The following is a 15,704-nucleotide window of genomic DNA, read 5'->3' as shown; positions in this document are numbered from 1 at the left end:
GGGCCCGGAGCCGGCGGGCGGCGGGCGGAGCCGCGAAGGCCGCTCGCGGCTGCTGTTGCTGGAGCGGGAGCTGAAGACCGTCACGTACTCGCTGCTGAAGCGGCTCAAGGAGCGCTCGCTGGACACGCTGCTGGAGGCCGTGGAGTCCCGCGGCGGCGTGCCGGGCGGCTGCGTGCTGGTGCCGCGCGCCGACCTCCGCCTGGGCGGCCAGCCCGCGCCGCCGCAGCTGCTGCTCGGCCGCCTCTTCCGCTGGCCCGACCTGCAGCACGCCGTGGAGCTCAAGCCCTTGTGCGGCTGCCACAGCTTCGCCGCCGCCGCCGACGGCCCCACCGTGTGCTGCAACCCCTACCACTTCAGTCGGCTTTGCGGGCCAGGTGAGCGCGCGCGCGCACGCGGGGCCGCTGCTCCCTCCCCGCTCGTCCGCTTCCGCGCCCTGGGCTCTGGGTGCGGGCGGGGGGCGCCCCGGAGCGCGGGAGTCTCCGGGGAGGGGGCGTCCTAGCACTCGCCACAAAAGGCGACGTCACGTTAAGGTTCCAGCAAACCTAAAAAAGTGCACATACTGGAGTTTGTTCTGTGCAGCTTCAGGGACACCTTAAGGGTTTTAGCTTCAGACCCTGAATGGGGAGGGAAGGCCAAGGAGAGGTCACAGAAATGGGTGCCACCCGTCTCCCTACCTCGTTTCTAGCGTTTGTGGGCTTGTGTATCCCTGCACTCCTGTCCCTTTCTGTATCCAGGGATCTGTAAATTGTGAAACGGACTGTAGACAAATTGTGGTCCGAGTCAGAGGGGTTGGTAAGATGTTCCACTCGTTCTGTTGAGCAAAGCTTTTGCAGGGTGACCCCTCTCTCCTTCCCAGCATCCCTTGGTGTGCAGTGCCGGTGTCCCCCATGCTCGCAGTTCTCCAGCCTGGGTTCAGGTTTCCTCCTGAGCAGAGGTCCTGGAGGCATCTGAGAGAGGGAGGAAGCCAGCTGTTTTATTGCCCCTGGAGAACTGCCCCCTTCTTTGTTCTCCTGGGTTTCCTGCACACCCCACCCCTTTGCTTACCTGGGGACAGGTGCTAGAGCAGAGGTGAGGACTCCACTCCGGGAGGCCCCTGGCAGGGGACAGCCTGCAGCCCTCTGCTCTGCAAGGCTGTTTGGGAGGGGTGCATGCAAGTCCCTTAGAAGCACAGGCAGAGTCGCAGGCTGTGGGCCCTGGGAGGGCTCTGAGTTCTGTCACTGCGTCCTCCCAGGGCAGAGTCAGCACCCTCGGGTCTCCTGACTCTTGGTGAGGAAGGGGAAGGTGGATTTAGGGCTCCGCATCTACCCCAGGTGTCCCGAGTGTGTTGGGGCAGGTAGTGGCTGGAAGGGAAAAGGTGCCCCCAGTGGTGGTTCCTGAATAGGGGGCCTTGGTGGGGGGCTGCTCCAGGTCACTGGTTACTCCAGGATCCACGCAGGGGCCCTGGGCAGTCCCTGTGGCCTGCACTGGCTTCCCATGTGCCTTGTTCCTCTTGCTGACTGCGGCCTAGGAAGGCACCTTCTCTCTTCTGCTACCCCTGTCTTCTCCCTGTCCTTGGGAAGGTGACCCCAGTGTGGTTGTCTGGTCCCTGGAGATGGACAGTGAGGCCCACCCCTCCTGTAGAAGGGCCTGGCGGACATCGTCTCTCTCACCATGTTGGTGGGCCAGTGAGTGTTAGCTGAGCACTTACTGTGTGCCGGGCAGTGTTCTGGGCGCTGTAGCTGGCAGAGTGGGAATGGAAGTAGGCTCTGTGCCCTTGGGTTGGGGAGATGGGAAGAAGGGATGTGGGCGGGGCCAGGTCAGTGCTGTGAAGCTCCAGCAGTGCTGTGTGTGTGTGTGTGACAGGAGCACCTCTAGGAGTGCCACACCTCTATCCTGGGGCGGCGGGGTGTCCATGGGCCAGGCACGCACAGGTGAGTGGGCAGGAAGGGGAGGAGCGGAGAAGGTTGGAGACAGACACGACCCACTCGGGCTCCTGCTGTTTGGACTGGGAGTTGGCCTGGGTGTTGATGTGAGTTTGGTGGCCGTGGACAGCTACAGGCTGAGGGCCACCTGGCAAGTGCAGGCCAGTTCTAACCCATGGAACCTGGTCCTGGGCTCCGCCCGGCCCGGAACCAGCAAGTTGACCTTGGACGAGTGGCCTCCCCTTTCCATGGTCTTACAGGTCAGTGTGGGTGGCTTTGGGAGCATCCCCGCCTCTAATTCCTCTAATTCTGGACTGAGCCTTGGGGCTTGGCTGCCTCCTCTCTCCAGCAGGAGGCGCTGTCACAGGGCCTGTTTAGCCCCCTCTATTGCCCCTCTCTTTGCTGGCCTCCAGTGGATGGCTTCCAAGTCAGCCATCCTGGGGACAGCTGCAGGGACTGCCTCTGTGGGACGCGGTGACCCTCTCGCCTTCGGGGGGACAGAGGCGGGGAGCCCTCCGCCCACCGTGCCCCGTAAGCTAGCCATCTGCTTGGCTTCCGAGGCTGGGTGGGCGCATGTAGCTGGGAGAGTCCTGATTAGAAGTGTGCTCCTTGCTGAGGCCGGGACAGGCACACGGGGCAGGCCCAGGCTACCACCACACCCCGTGTCCCCACTCCTCAGCTTACAGGAAGCCCAGTGACAAGGCCCCTTCCTGGGCCGCGGTGACCCCCTGGGGTTCAGAACCCCAGCCTGCTCAGGCCCATCCGTCTCACTTGGCACTTGTGGTACGGTGCCCCTCCCTGCCCCTCTTCCCATCTGCATGTTTGGGGGTTGCAGGCTCCAGGGAGGGGCCCTTCTCCCTTCTGTTTGCCCTATTCCCTCTGGCTTGTGCTGGAAGCTGGGGTCTCAGGAGAGGCCCCACCCTCGGGGGCGCGCTGTGTCCTGGGCACCGTCCCGAGGCCCCCTCTGCCACCCTGTTCGGGGCACAGGCAGCTGAGCTCGTGGATGCCTATGTGGACGGAAATGTGGAGAAATACTTTAATCACAGCTCTGACCTGTGTTTATAGAGCTCCTTTCTCCCGAAAGTATCCATTAACTTTGGAATAGATCTCCTGCTCTATGCTTCACCACTTTTTTTTTTCTGTAATTATATTCAGTAAATTACTATTATCCAAATTGTGCCCGGGAAAGAGAGACAGGGAGAGGGAGCGAAAGAGGGAGAGAGAGGCGGAGAAGAGAGAGGGAGAGGGAGAGAAACTTCCAACCCGCTGGAGGAGGCTTCAGAGGAAAACACAGGGTTCCCAGGCCAGCACTGGAGGAATTAGACCGGCTCAGAAGTTTTCCTTTGCTTTGGCCTGGCGTTGTCCCTTTGAAATGAGATCAATTTCAAGTTGGGCTTCCCAGCCCTGCCCGCCCTGCTCGGCCCCTCGGCCACGGCTCCTCGCTCCTCCTGGAGGTGAGGAAGGGGTGATAATGTGCAGTTTGCCTCTCGCTGGCGCCAGCCTCGCTCTCTGTTTATCTGGCTGCCCGGGAAATCTGGGCAATTAGGCTCCGCTGGCCTTAAAGTGGCGGGAGCCCCTTTTCTGCTCTCCCTGCCTGAGGCTGGGGCGGAGCCTTTAGGTTCCGGGAGGAGGAGACAGGCCCCCTCCCCACCCACCCACCCTGGGCACCCTGGGGAGGGGGAGAACTAACTCAGAGGCCCCGGGAGGCTCCAGTCTTTCTAAGCGAGATGCTGGGCCGCTGGGATGGAGTTGGAATGCGGGGTCCCAAGCTGAGGTCTGGCCAGGCACAGGAGCGGCTGTGAACTGGCTCCTGGCTTCAGATGCAGGTCTGGATCCCAGGAGGCTCAGCACCCCCGGGGGCTGACTGGACGTGTGACTGGCCTGGGCTGGGCCGGGCTGAGCTAGCCAAGCTTGCATCCTGGAGCGCTGGCCGCTGGCTGCCCGCTTCAGGAGGAGGTTGGAGGAGATTCCTGATGTGGAAGCCTAAGGCTGGAATGGGGATGCTGCTGCAGTCTCTGACGTCTTTCTCTCTCTTTCCCTTTTTCTCGCTACTCTGCCTGTGGCCTGTAGAGGGGCCTACAGGGCTCTAGGAAGCCTGTTCAAGTTCAGAGCACATAAATTATTTCCAACTCTCAACACCTTTTGCAAATAGTAGGGCATCTTCTGAGAGGGGAGTGGGCAGAGCACCTGGTGGCGACTCAGTGTCTCTTCTGACCCTTTATCTCATCCACCAAGCATCCCTCCCGGAGTATCCTACCTGAGTTCATGTCCCAGGGCTCCTGGCTCTGGGACACCTGGCCATGTGGGAGTGGAGTGGGAGTGGCAGTTAGGGATTATCCAGAATTACCCAGTATTGTTCAGAGCATGTCATTCATAACAGCAAAGAGTGGAAGCAACTCACATGTCCATTAGCTGATGAATGGATAAATAAAATGTGGTACATCCACACAATGGCATATCACTGAGCCATGAACAGGGAAGGACAGATCATGCTACAGCAGGGATGAGCCTTGAGAATATTTGGCTAAGTGAAAGAAGTGGGATACAAAAGGCTACAGACTGTGTGATTTCATTTACATGAAACTTCCAGGGTAGGCAAATCCACAGAGACAAAAAGGAGATTAGTGGTTGTCTTAGTTACTTTTTTCATTGCTGAGGCAAAATATCCAACACCCACAAGTTAAAGGGGGAAAGGTTTCTTTAGCTCACAGTTTATAGAGCTATCGGTCTATAATCGGCTGCAAGGCAGAGTGGCATGGCAGAGGGGCATCGCAGAGGAGAAACAGTTCATGGCGGGCAGAAGGCAGCAAAGCAAGCAAGGGACCAAGCAAGGGACCTGCGCCTTTTATATTCTGTCTAGGTTACCAGGATGGGGGCAGTGCCAAATCTATCAGTGGACTGACTTGTAATCACTCACCCTTAATTCCAGTGTCACACACTCTAGATCCAGCCGTCTCCGAAAAAACCCCACCTATGACTGCATGAGGCTTTGGGGGCACATCTAGACACAGCCGTAACAGTGGTTGCCTAGGGCTTGGGGGTTAGGGTGTAGGAAGTGACTGCTAATGGGGTTAGGATTTCCTTCTGTGGTGTTGGAAATGTCCTATAATTAGGTCATGGTGATGATCACACAACCCTTTGAATAAAGTAAAAACCACTCAACTGCTTGCTTTCAAAGGGTGAATGTCCTGGTTTGTGAATTATATCTCAACAAATTTTTTTTTACAAAAATTTTTTTTAAAGGTTACCTGGTCTTGGTCCCCCTTGGTTTAGGCACCAGGGGGAGGCACCTGCAGCCATCATGTGTGGGCTCCAGCAGGTCCTTTCCCTGCCTGGACGTCAGGAGCCACACGGATTTTGAGAAGGACCCGAGCATGGTGACCCCCAAGTCCCCTTCCACCTTGGAGAAATGCTTCACTAGTTCTCTGCGGACCTTTTTGCAGGGGTAAATGGGGGCTTGGTTGGCAAAGGCCCCTCGGCGCCTGCCCTCTCCCTAGCTGGTGTGTCTGCATTTCAGGCTCCTAGGTTTTCTTTCTGTTTTGCTGGTGACAGTAGAAATTCCCAAGCCAGGTGTGGTCTTGGCTAATAGGTGTCAACTCAAGGGCCGGGCAGCTTCTGCAGGGGGATTCCCGAGCCCTTCCCGCCCTCGACCGTCCAGCTTTCGGGTCTCCAGTCCCTGTCAGAGGTGCTGACGCTGGTAACAGCGGCTGTACTCCAGCCGCCACCGCCATGCTGGAGTACAAGCTTCACCTTTGGGGACAGATGGGGGGATAGATGCCCAGAGCTCCATGCCACGTGCCGCTGGGCCTTAGCCCGCGCGTTTTGTGAAAGTAACTGCATCCACGAGCAGCTGACTTTTTGACTTTCGCGCAGGGTGGCAGAAAGGGTGTAAGGCCGCAGGCCAGAGACCTGGCACTGTTTGGCTCATGACCAGTGCTGCAGAGCCTCCCCCTTGAATCTCATTTGGGGTCTCCTGTGGGTCCCCTCAGGTGCTCTCAGCATCACTGGTATCCCCAGGACCGTTGTCTCATGGACCACCAGTCCTGGGTACCAATCCCAGCTGCACCGACTGTCTCGGGGCTGGGGCAATCGGTTTCCTCATCTGTAAAATGGGGATAATTGTGTCATCTTATTTATTTTTATTTTTTGAGAAAGGATTAAGTAAACATAGTTGTCTGATGAGCACCGTGAACCACTCTGAACCTCAGGTCTGCAAGAATAAAACACAATATAGAATCGAGGGTGGTGGCTGTACAGTAATCCCAGCATTCAGGAGGCTGAGGCAGGAGGGTTACTGGGAGTTTGAGGCCAGCCTGGGCTACATAGTGAGTTCAAGGCCAGCCTGAACTACATATCCAGACCCTGTCTCACCACCCCTGTCGCTAAGAGTAAAGGACAATATAAAGCTGGGGAGGTAAGAGTGACATCCTAACCCATGGCTGCTCTGCGGCCTCCCCTGTCTGCACAGCGCTGGCCCCAGCCCTCAGCCTGGCCAGCTGGGCAGGTTGGGGGAGCAGTGCAGCCTGGCTGGATGTACGGAGCACAACTAATTGTGCCCCATTATAATTGCGAAAAAAACACTTATTGCCCTGGTGTCATTCCTGATACTGCCTAATAATAGTTATTACCACTTTATTATGGCACAGCCCGCCTTCGCTGGTGATTGGATGGTGTCGAGTTTCACGTATGGAAAATGAAGGGTCATTTCGTGCATGCAAATTGTTACTTCCCCTAAAGCAGGAGGCTAAGAGATTCTTCAGAGGGCGAAGTGTATGTTTTTACGGAGGAGTGTTTTAGGCAAATGAAGGGCAAAGAGGAGCAGTCACAGAGCGCCAGCTGGGGGCCATGCTGCGCCTCTGCCTTTCCTTCCCAACCAAGGAGACTGAGGCCGCGAGCCCAGTGTGACCATTCAAGGCTTCCTACTCAGGTGCTTGAGCTGGGTTCGGCTCTTGGGTTCCTGTCCTGTGCCTCCCACAGGTGCTGGTTCTGATGTAGCTTGTTTGAGAATACTTTTCCAAGTCTGGGGCTCTGCAGGCACCCTCAGCTTTGACGAGGTTTGCCAAAGTTAGCAAATAAACTGCTACATGCCTGGCTAAATTTGAATTTATATACATATAGTGTGTGTGTATGTGTGTGTGTGTGTGTGTTTGTGTTTGTTTTTGAGGTAGGGACTTGTTATGTAGTTCAGGCTGGCCTGGAACTCACTATGAAGCTCAGAATGGTCTTGAACTCGCAGCGATCCTCCTGCCTCAGCCTCCCCAGTGCTGAGATGACAGGTGTGTGCCACCATGCCCGGCACAAACATAATGTAGTAGAAGCATATCCCAAGTATTGCAAAGGCTGTACTTGTACTAGAAGCATGATGCTATGCTTAACTCCAAATTCACATGTAACAGAAGACCCTATATTTTTACATGCCATTCCTGGCCTTGACTTCCCTGGCTCCCGCAGCCCCCCTTTGTTTAATAATTGTAGCTGCCTTTTACAGAGGTGTTTTTCTACAGCACCAAGAGCTGAGCTAAGCACGTTATATACTCTATCTCCTTTTGCCCTCCAGAAAAACTTGGCAGTCTCTGATCATTATCCCCACTTTATAGTAGCGGAGACAGGCTCAGAGAGGTGCAGCAACTTGCTTGAGCACACACAGCCTTCTGCGGCAGAGTCAGGGTTGAGCCTCGGTCTGTCTATACCCCAGACTGGTGGCCTTAACTGTTCTAGTCCTTTTGGGGAGCACAGGTGGCGGGAGAAATGGAGGGTTTCCTGAGGGCTGGGGTTATTATTTGAGGAAACTAATCATTAAACCACAGTGTTGGGCGTGGTGGTGAATGCCTTTGATCCCAGCACTCGGGAGGCTGAGGCAGGAGGGTCATCGTGAGTTCGAGGCCACCCTGGGCTGCATAGTGAGTTCAAGCCCTGCCTGAATTGTGTAGTGAGGCCCTGTCCCCAAAAGCAACAACCACAGAAAATACAAAAGCACAAAGAGCCCAGGTCTGAACCCCAGCAGTGACGAGCTGCTTCTTGTCTTCCAGAATCACCGCCACCCCCCTACTCTCGGCTGTCTCCTCCCGAAGAGTACAAGCCACTGGGTAAGTGTCCTCTGGGCTGCAGGCGTGTGATTTGAGGTGGGCGAATCTTTGCAAACACTCCCACCCTCAGGCCCAAGCAGACCCAGCTTTTGCAGCCGGCTGTTTACGTCTGGGAATTCCAGGGCTCATCATTAACCTTTGTGTGACCTTTAAACACAGCCGTGGGAGTGAGTGGGTTCTGATTTAAGCAGGGCTTTGGGGTGAGCTGGGATTCCTGGGTTTCTGTCCTTCTCCCTCCCCGAGCCTTGGGTTGTTCTCCTGTAGAGTGAATTAATTAGGAATATGACAGGTGGGTCGCCAAGTCTTGGTAAGAAGGAGCTCTGTGTACCCTCCTCTCCTTTTTTTCTTTGAGACAGGGTCTCACCGTGTAGTTCAGGGTGGGTCTTGCTCTCACTATGTAGCCCAAGCTGGCCTTAAACCTGTTGGCAATCCTCCTGCCTCAGCCTCCTGAGTGCTGGGATGGTAGACATCCATCACCACACCCTATTAGCCATGTTATTTTAAACAGGGCCAGTTCAGAGCAGGGCATGTTTTCTATAAAATCCTGGGGCTAAATAATCAGCTCATATTCTGGGGAAATCCATGCGGTTTTAGAAAGGCTTGTTCTCTGCCCCATTGGCTGTCTGACCAGCGGTCCTCAGGTGGGGCGTGACCAGTGCTGGAGCTGAGGGTCCCGGGACAGTGCTTTGGTGACCTGGGGAGTTTCTGTGGGACGTGGGCATTGATGCTGAGTAACCGTCCCCGAGGGACTACAGAATGGGTTTGCTTCGCTTTTGGTGAAGATACCGCCTGGTAACAGGAGGTGGAGGCCACGTCCGAGGATCCTGGACTCTCAGGGCTGTACCCACTTCCCCCAGCCCCCCAACCGCATGAGGCCAGGGATGCCATCAGGCCCCCTCAGTAGCATGACCTTCGCCATGGGTGCAGAGGTGCCCCAACAGGGTGTTCGAGTCAGTGGCTGAATGGGTGGCTTCCCTGGTTTATGTTCCAGAAAGGCCTAGTGGGCCTGGCTTGGTCTGGGGGAGCTGCAGGTTCTGTTCAGGTCCAGGGTGCCCACCCTGCTGCTGTAGACTGAGTCTGTGTGTGCTAAGCTGGTGTCATGGCGCCAGTCTCATAGAAGATCCCTAGTTCCATTAGCGAAAATTAGACAAAAAGCCCTCAAAAGTTTATAGGGAATGTAATGCCTCAGTTTGAAAATCAGGGATCAGTTCCCTGAGGGTCCATCAGTCAACCTGGGGCAGAGTTGAGGAAGCCAGCCCCCCCGCCCCAGCCCTGCAGATTGACCTTTTGGTTTTGTTTTTGTTTTTCCGGTACCGGGAATCGAACTCATGACCCTGCACTTGCCAAGCAGGCGCTGTGCCGCTGAGCTAAATCCCTAGCCCCTGATTGACCTTTTGGAAACTAGCATGTCCCGATTTTATTATGAACGGGACAACTGAGGCCCAGGAAGAGGAAATAGCACTGCAGGAGGTCACAGAACTCAACCCACTCCTGTTTTAATATGTCTTTTAAACTCAGAAAGATTTTTCTTTTCTTTTTTTTTTTTTTTTTTTTTTTGTCTTTTTTGAGACAGAGTATTGTTATGCAGTTTAGGCCTTAAGCTCACTTTGTAGCCCAGGCTGGCCTCGAACTTGCAACAATCCTCCTGCCTCAGCCTCCTGAGTGCTGAGATTACAGGCGTGCACCACCACACCCAGCTGATTTTCCTTTATCAAATGGTTAGAAAAATCAAAAGAAGATTCCTGACATGTGAAAATTACATGACATTCAGACTCTGCGTCTAGGGACATTGTCACACCTGGCCACCTCCGTATAGCCCTGGGCTCCTTGGCTAGACAGACTCAGTCCAGTAGTTAGTAGTGCACGTCCGGTTGACGAAGCTGAAGATCTTTACTCTGTAGCTCTTTATAGAAAAGAGCAGGGTCCCTGAGATAGCTATTTGCAGAGCTGAGGCTCAAACCCAGTCCCTCGTAGGGCCTTGGGCAACAACACAAGTTGGAACCGAGTTTTCCTTGAGTCGCCCCCGGGACCCTGCTGGAAAGACTTGGTGAGGGTGTGATGGGGACTTGGTACCCGAGAAAGATGGAAGCCACCACCTTTGGGCAGAAATAGGACTGGGCCCCTGGTGTCCCCACCTCGGGGGAAGTGGCTTTGAGTACTTGGGGACATTCGTTATTAAAAGCAAAAGTCTTTTTAAGATGTTTGCCCCAGAGCCGGGCGTGGTGACGCACGCCTGTAATCCCAGCACTTGGGAGGCTGAGGCAGGAGGATCGTTGCAAGGTTGAGACCAGCCTGGGATACAAAGTGAGCTCAAGGCCAGCCTGAACTGCATAGCGAGACCCCGTCTCATAAAAAAAAAAAAGATGTTTGCCCCAGAGACGTTGAGGGGCTTTTCTTTGTTTTTGTGTTAAAGATTTTCCGTGTGCCTATATGTTCATCCTAATACTTTGACCCGCAGATAATGTTTCCGTGCCCCGATAAATAGTCCGAGGGGTGTTTTTTTTTTTTTTTTCTGGTGTTATTTTCTTTTCCTTGCATTGTGGCTTTTTCATAAACAAAAAGTCAGTTCACTTCTAAGCCTCTATGATCACATGAGACCAAGAAACAAAATAAAACCCGGAATACTCAGTCAGCATCTGGCAAGTGGGGCAGAAAAAAAAAAAAAAGGCCAATTTGGTTAATGTTTCATCTTCCCGCTCTCCAGACCATGTGGTAAAAGGAAAAAATTCCTGCAGGATCGCGTGGAATTCTAGCGAGCTCAGGCCCAGGCGAACAGTGCTGGCCCCGGACTCCCTGGTCCTGGGGGTGCTTTAGTGCGCCAGGTGGGGCCGGTCCCTCCGGATCTGGGGGCGCTGGCTGCAGACTCCTGACTCCCGGACAGGCCTGTCCCTTCACGGCTGGTAGCGGAGGGCCAGGCCCAGGAGCCATTTCTCAAGTCTGCCTGTCCCAGAAGGCAGCGGCCTGTCAAGTTAGCAGCTCCGCCATGGAGAGAAAATGTGCACAAGAATTTCCCTCCTCATCGTGGGGCACTGCAGACAGAGAAAACAAATACTGCAGGCCACATGAAGGCCTTGAAGCTACTTTTAAAAAAACGAGCGCCTTAAAAAAAACAGTGTAGGCATTGAAAGTTGTACAGTGAGGAGGTGTGGGTGTTTGGGGGCAGGGAAGGGGAGAGAGAGAGAGGAAAAAAGTTAATCTGGGAGCAAACGCTGAGCCCTTAATTAGAGGGGTGTAAGTGGGACCCAGCGAAGACCACTGTGGCTTGTTAAAACAAAGTTTCCCCAGCTCCAGCAGGAGGAAGGAAGGAAGGAAGGAAAGGAAGGAAGGAAGGAAGCAAGCAAGCAAGCGAGCAAGAAGGAACACCTTCAAGAATTTTAATGGTTGTAATTAAGTATAGCAACGCTGAATTGTTTAGGGGCTTAATTTCACCTTGCCCGGGACGCTCCAAGTTGCTACTTGCTCGGGCCCCTGAACTTGGGCTGTTTGCTACTTTTTCAGAGGCTGGAACCTCAGCAGCCTGCATTTGCCAGGAGAGTCCCAGGCTGGGCTGGGGTGATCCCGGGGCAAGTTAAGCGTGGCATCAGGAAGCCGTGAGGGACACCCTGCCCTTCCTTTGCCAGCACTCGTGTGCGAGCGCGCGCGCACGCGCACACACACACACACACACACACACACACACACACACACACACGGGAGAGGAGACGAAGCCCGGAGCCGCCCAACCAACTAAGTTTTCTTTCTCTTTCTCCCCGCAGATCTGTCCGATTCCACATTGTCTTACACTGAAACGGAGGCCACCAACTCCCTCATCACCGCTCTGGGTGAATTCTCAGGTTGGCATTTCTTCCGGCCGGGGACAGGGGGCGGGGGCTTGGCGGAGGCCTTTTGGATGTCCCCTCCCCGTTACGGTTCTCTTCCTCCTACCCCCTGCACGGGAAGATGGCCAGTGTCCGAGTCGCTGTGCCCCCGGGCTGAGGGACAGTCTGAGCGGAACCTGTCACTCTGTCCCCGTGGAAGGCTGAGGGGCCAGCGGGCGCCAGCTGTCACTTGAGCAGGGGACCCTCCCACCGTAGGAGGGGGGGGGCTGCCACGCGTTTGTCTTCCTCCTTCCCCACGCAGGCAGAGGGACCGACGTTTAGGGTCTGAAGAGGTTGGGAGTGGAGCGGCGAGGAATGCAAGGGAGGGTCTGGCAAGTGAGGGCTTTGCCAAAAGCCAGAGGTCCCCGCGTCCCTCCGAGCGCTGGGGCTTGGGACAGGAAGCAGAGGGAACCCTGGTTTCAGTCCCTAAGTTGGGGGCTGTTCCCTGACAACCGAAGGCCCCTGCGCCTGTAATGAAAAGCTGGCCCAAGGAACTCCTGCGCTCCGAAGAAGCCCGGTCAAGGTTTCCTTGAGAAAGGAGAGGTGGTGGTGGCCGGGACGTCAGGTCAGGAGGGCCTCGGGTGGTAAGGCTGGGAGCGCACGGGCGGGCTGCGGCCTGGCTCTGAGCTGCGCTTCCCACGCGGGCCATGCTGCGCCACCGCCCGCGGAAGGAGCCCCGCCTGGTAAGGGTGTTGCTGTGCGCCAGGCCCCCCAGGCCCTTCACACTTTAGCTCTGGTTGTCCCCGGCCGGAGAGGACAAGGGACTTGAGGGACGTGCCCCTGGTCCCCCGGGCCACAGCCTTTGCATCAGGATCCTTTCCTCATCGCCGTGAACCCACTTTCTTTGGCCAGGACTCAGGGTACCTTTGGGGAACGGGTTTCCCGCAGAGTTCAGCCTGGCACTCTCCACGTGACCCAGTGTGGGCTGCTGACGGCTGCCGGCCTGTGTCCCCAGCCCGTCCCTACAGTTGTGTGGCCGCCTCCTGGAGGGACGGGACTGGCCTGCTCCAACCGCGCCCGTGGAGGAGGCCAGGTCCCCTCGGTCCCTTTCTGTCTGTCTCCTGGTTTTGGGTGGCCCCCCTCATTGGGCTGCTTTGCTGTCGTCTCTGCCTCTGGGTCCAGTTTTTTTTTTTTTGTCTGTTTGAGACAGGGTCTGGCTATGCAGTTCAGGCTGGCCTTGAGCTCACTTTGTAGCCCAGGCTGGTCTCAAACTCGCAACGATCCTCCTGCCTCAGCCTCCCCAGTGCTAGGATTACAGGCATGGGTCACCACGCCCAGCCTCTAGTTTGGTTTTAATCGGCTTCCCTCAGAGACCCAGCTCAATGAAGCCGGAGGTTAACAGCGCAATCCCTGTTTCCTCCTATACGCCTGTGTGAATTTGGAGCCATGGAATTTGGAGCAGGAGGCCAAAAAGTGTTTCTGGCGACCCAAGACTATTTCATTGAGACCCATCGTGTTGCACTTATGATCTGGATCACGGGCGCTCTTCTGATGGTTCCTGTCCCCTGCTGTAATGGTGGCGACTTCCTTGTGTATTTCTCGGGGTGTTGTCACAGAATCTCCTGAGACCCCTGTGTCCTGGGGCTCTGGGTGGGCGGGCCTGAAGGAGCCGACCCTGGGCACCTGCGGGGGGGGGGGGGCGGGCCCTGCCTCCAACTCATTCCCAGCGACAGCGCGCCCTAGAGGTCGGGAGGCCTGCAGCAGATGCCACCCCCACCCAGCTGCTCCCGGGAGTCGTCAGGCTGTGTTTGGGATTTCTGCTCCCTAAAAAGAGCAGACTCGGGGCTGGGGATTTAGCTCAGCGGCAAAAGCACCTGCCTGGCATGCGCAAGGTCGTGAGTTCGGTTCCCGGTACCGGAGAAAAACCAAGAGCAGACTCTTCACTACTGGGCAGCGAGGCGGTCACTACTGTTTTTGATTGTGTGGCTTTCATTGAAAATATTTTGCACTGAGTGGCTTGGAATTCTAAGGGTTCAGAAGATTTGGGGAGAAAGTTTGGGATGTCCTGTGGCAGGATGAGTGAGCTCGAGATGGGCTTTGGTCTGACGCTCAGGTGGGCCTGGGAGGTGAGTGACTGTCTGCCTTGGTGTCACCCAGGTCCCTTCCCGGCGAGAGGTGTGTCCCCTCCTGAGCTCCCAGACGGGCCATGTTGGCTGGCACACTCGTGAAGGGCGGCCCGGAGGGGGACAGGCGAAGGCACGGTTCCTTCTGCAGAGATGGATCGCGTGGTGGCAGGAGGGTGACGTGGGGGGCTCAGGCTGGGACATTTAATGTTCAGCGACTGATAGCAGCGGTGGCAGCGCTGGTAATGACAGCAGGTGACACGTACAGTACCGAGACTACCGACATTCTCCGTCTCTGCGACACCTGGCACTGGTACCTGGCACTCTGACCCCAGCTATGAGACAGCTGGGACTGTCCCCGAGGAGTGGCTGCAGGGACAGGCCAGCAGCTCAGAGTCCCGAATTGTCCAAGGCAGGGCTGGGATGTGAGCCCCAGCCTTCCCCATGCCAGACTCGGTGGGTGGAGCGGAGCCCAGGCGGCCTGTCCTCCCTTGGGTTCCAGAGAGGGGATTTTGTGACAAGGGAACAGGACACCTCACTTACCAGGTTCCCTTTGGCCAACGCCATGGACGGTGCAGATGCACCAGCCAGCTGCCAGGGGCTGCGGTCCCTGAGAGCTGGGTCCTTCTGGTGGCCGGGGGCAGCTGTTCTGCTCCAGCGAGGTGTCCAGGGCCCCGGATGCAGGCTGCCCTTGCTTGCCTCACACGGACTGTCCCACCACCCGGTCTGGAGCTTTGTTTTTACCCAACTCCAAGTCTCTGCTCCACTGTCCCTGTCCTGCTGTCACAGCCACCCAGGGGGACAGTGGGTGCTTGGGGGCTTGATCACAGGTGCTGGCAGGTGAGGGTGCAGTGGTGGCAGGGTGGGGCAGCAGAGAGGGAAGCTGCTGGCTGTCACCTCTCCACTGAAAAGCTGGTGGGACATTCTCACTCCATCTCTGCCCCAGTACAAGATGCCCAAGGAACACAGAAAAAAACAGCAGCTCAGGGGACAGGCAGCTTCACCAAAGTCACCTGGAATTCCGGAGCCAGGACACAAAGCTTTCACCAGGCGGTAGGATCCACAGCCTGGTGCTCTTATTTGGGGTGCCCTCTGGACGCTGGGTTTCTTGTCTGACTCAGGCTCTAGGCTGCTGTCCCAGAGCCTGTCAGTTTGTCTTCCCCTATTCCGTCAGTTTCAGAGTAGTTTGGGGGAATTAAGTATGAGGTGCTAGTTAAAGAAATTCATACTAAGATGTGAGTGACTGCTAGGCAACCCTTGTCTTTGTTTTTTTTTTTTTAATTTGAAGGAGGAAGGCTGGTGCAGGAGGGCCAGGTTCTCTAGGGATTTCGTGCTGTGGCCTAGGAAAACAGAAGGGGCCTGGGACTGGGAGCTTATGCCCAGGGTGAGAGAATGAGCCCCAGCCTGGGTGCAGGGTGCGGAGTGCTGAGTACAGCGTGCTGGGTCCTTTAGTTGAAAGCCTATGGGATGGAAAGCACGGTGTGAGCGGCCCGTCACAGGAACCAGAGGCTTGCAGAGGGGAAGACCCAGGGAGGGAAGGGGGCCACGCGGGACCCGGACCGTGGGGTCTGAGCTGGATGTCACATGTGACCTCCGCCAGCCACATGTCGGCCCACGCCCACATTCCACGGGTGACAGGGCCTGGGAACAGAGGCTGGAGCAGAGAGCATCAGTAGGTGGATTGGAGGAGCCTCGGTGGGTCCCTCCAGGAGCCCTCAGGGCGGTGGTGTCCCGCATCCCGCCAGGGCGCTGGGTGGAGAGGAGTGCTCGCCGCGCGTGCGCTGTCCTGCGGGGGGG

At 56.3% G+C, this 15,704-nt stretch overlaps 1 protein-coding gene across 1 annotated transcript in view; it reads left to right on the top strand.

Annotated features, from left to right (window-relative positions):
• Smad6 (SMAD family member 6) overlaps window positions 1-15,704 on the top strand; it is a gene marked incomplete in the record, with an annotated part of 65,459 nt that overhangs the window by 1,571 nt on the left and 48,184 nt on the right. Inside the window, 3 exon segments of the mRNA XM_013519026.1 lie at window positions 1-374; window positions 7,931-7,987; window positions 11,743-11,820. Coding sequence (XP_013374480.1) covers window positions 1-374; window positions 7,931-7,987; window positions 11,743-11,820 — 509 coding nt within the window.

Source organism: Chinchilla lanigera, unplaced genomic scaffold, assembly GCF_000276665.1.
Source record: "Chinchilla lanigera isolate Chin_1 unplaced genomic scaffold, ChiLan1.0 scaffold00049, whole genome shotgun sequence".
Taxonomy (NCBI): Eukaryota; Metazoa; Chordata; class Mammalia; order Rodentia; family Chinchillidae; genus Chinchilla; species Chinchilla lanigera.
The sequence above is the reverse complement of the archived record's forward strand: the minus strand, read 5'-3'. Positions and strand labels throughout refer to the sequence as shown.